The sequence below is a fragment of the Terrapene carolina genome, unplaced genomic scaffold, assembly GCF_002925995.2.
Source record: "Terrapene carolina triunguis isolate 2854851 unplaced genomic scaffold, T_m_triunguis-2.0 Scaffold889, whole genome shotgun sequence".
Lineage (NCBI taxonomy): Eukaryota > Metazoa > Chordata > Testudines > Emydidae > Terrapene > Terrapene triunguis.
In genome coordinates this window covers 1-1,528 of record NW_020665240.1, presented here as the reverse complement: position 1 = coordinate 1,528, position 1,528 = coordinate 1, and the positions used below count along the sequence as shown (strand labels likewise).

Below are 1,528 nucleotides of genomic sequence, written 5' to 3'. Positions count from 1 at the left end.
GGGGGGGGGGCTGTACCCCAGGAGCCCCCACATCAGGGTATTTGCGGGGGGGTAGGTAACGGGGTCGGGGACTCAGTGTTTAGGTTACAGGGTGTGGGGGTGCAGGACACCCCAGGAATTGTTCCTGTACGTAAGTGAGGGGTAAGGGACACCCCAGGCAGTGGGTGGGGGTCGAGGTGCAGCCTCCCATTAACCCCTGCCCCCCCAGGTGCTGTTCCCAGGGGCGGTGGGTGGGGGGTCGGGCAGCAGCCCCCCATTAACCCCTGTCCCCCAGGTGCTGTTCCCAGGGGCGGTAGGTGGAAGGGATTGGGGTGCAGCCTCCCATTAACCCCTGCAACCCCCGGCGCTGTTCCCAGGGGTGATGGGTGGGGGGGTCAGGGAGCAGCCCCCCATTAACCCCTGCCCCCCCCAGGTGCTGTTCCTAGGGGTGATGGGTGCGGGGGTCGGGCAGCAGCCCCCCATTAACCCCTGCCCCCCTCCCCCCCCAGGCACTGTTCCTGCGGGTCGTGCCCTACCAGTGCCTGGGCTCGCTCTGGTCTCAGCGTGACAAGAAGGGGCGGGAGCGGGACTGCCCCAGCGTCCGTGCCACGGTGCGCCAGTTCAACCGCCTGGCGGGGGCCGTGATCCGCTCCTGCCTGGCGGGGCCGGGGCTGCGCCCCCAGCAGCGGGCTCGGATTCTGGAGAAATGGATCCACGTGGCCGAGGTGAGTATGGGGCCGGAGCTCAGCCCCCTGGGCTTGGGGTCGCCACACTGCGTCGGGCCCCCAAACCCAACCTCGTCCCTGGCCCCCAGCAGCGGGCCCGGATCCTGGAGAAATGGATTCATGTGGCCGAGGTGAGTGTGGGGCCGGAGCTCAGCCCCCTGGGGTTGGGGTCGCCACACTGTGTCGGGCCCCCAGCCTGGGCCATCCCCACCCCCCCACACCCCTCCCAGCAATGGGCCCCCGACTCATGGGAAAAGGATCCAAACAGTGGAAGTGAGAGCAACCTCTGACCTCAGCTCTGCCCCCAGTACCAGCCAGGCCCCCCCGACCCCTCACCCCCGAGCCAGCCCAGCCCCTGGCCTGCAGCTGGCCCCCTGTGACCCCCACCGCTGTGCCCCCAGGAGTGCCGCGCCCTGAGGAATTTCTCATCTCTCTGCGCCATCATCTCCGCCCTGCAGTCCAGCCCCGTGCACCGGCTCAAGCGGACCTGGGACGAGACCGCCAGGTGGGGCTGGGCTGGGGGGGGAGGGGCGGAGCTGGGTGGTCGGGATATGGGGGGACACCAGGGGGGGCAGCATCTCAAGGGTCACTCACTTCCCCCCCCCCCCGCTCCCCCCGCCAGGGACGCGCTGCGCAGCTACGAGGAGCTCAGCACCATCTGTTCCGAACAGGATAACTACAGCCTGAGCCGGCAGCTGCTGTTCCAGGTGAGGGGCCGCCTGCCCCCCTCAGCTCCTGTCCCCCCATCCTGCCCCCCTTCCCCCCGGCTCCTGCCCCCCCGGGCTCCTGTGCCTCCATCCTGCCCCCCTTCCCCCGGGCTCCTG

The 1,528-nt window shown here is 69.8% G+C and overlaps 1 protein-coding gene across 1 annotated transcript in view; it reads left to right on the top strand.

Moving 5' to 3' along the window:
- The window catches only part of LOC112125516 (ral guanine nucleotide dissociation stimulator-like 2), a gene marked incomplete at its 3' end in the record, with an annotated part of 5,348 nt that extends 3,937 nt beyond the window's left edge, over positions 1-1,411 (top strand). Inside the window, exons 6-9 of the mRNA XM_029913767.1 lie at positions 288-292; positions 489-704; positions 1,106-1,209; positions 1,327-1,411. Of these exons, the coding sequence (XP_029769627.1) occupies positions 288-292; positions 489-704; positions 1,106-1,209; positions 1,327-1,411 (410 nt within the window). The remainder of the gene's footprint in view (positions 1-287; positions 293-488; positions 705-1,105; positions 1,210-1,326) is intronic.
- Positions 1,412-1,528: the final 117 nt, after the last annotated feature.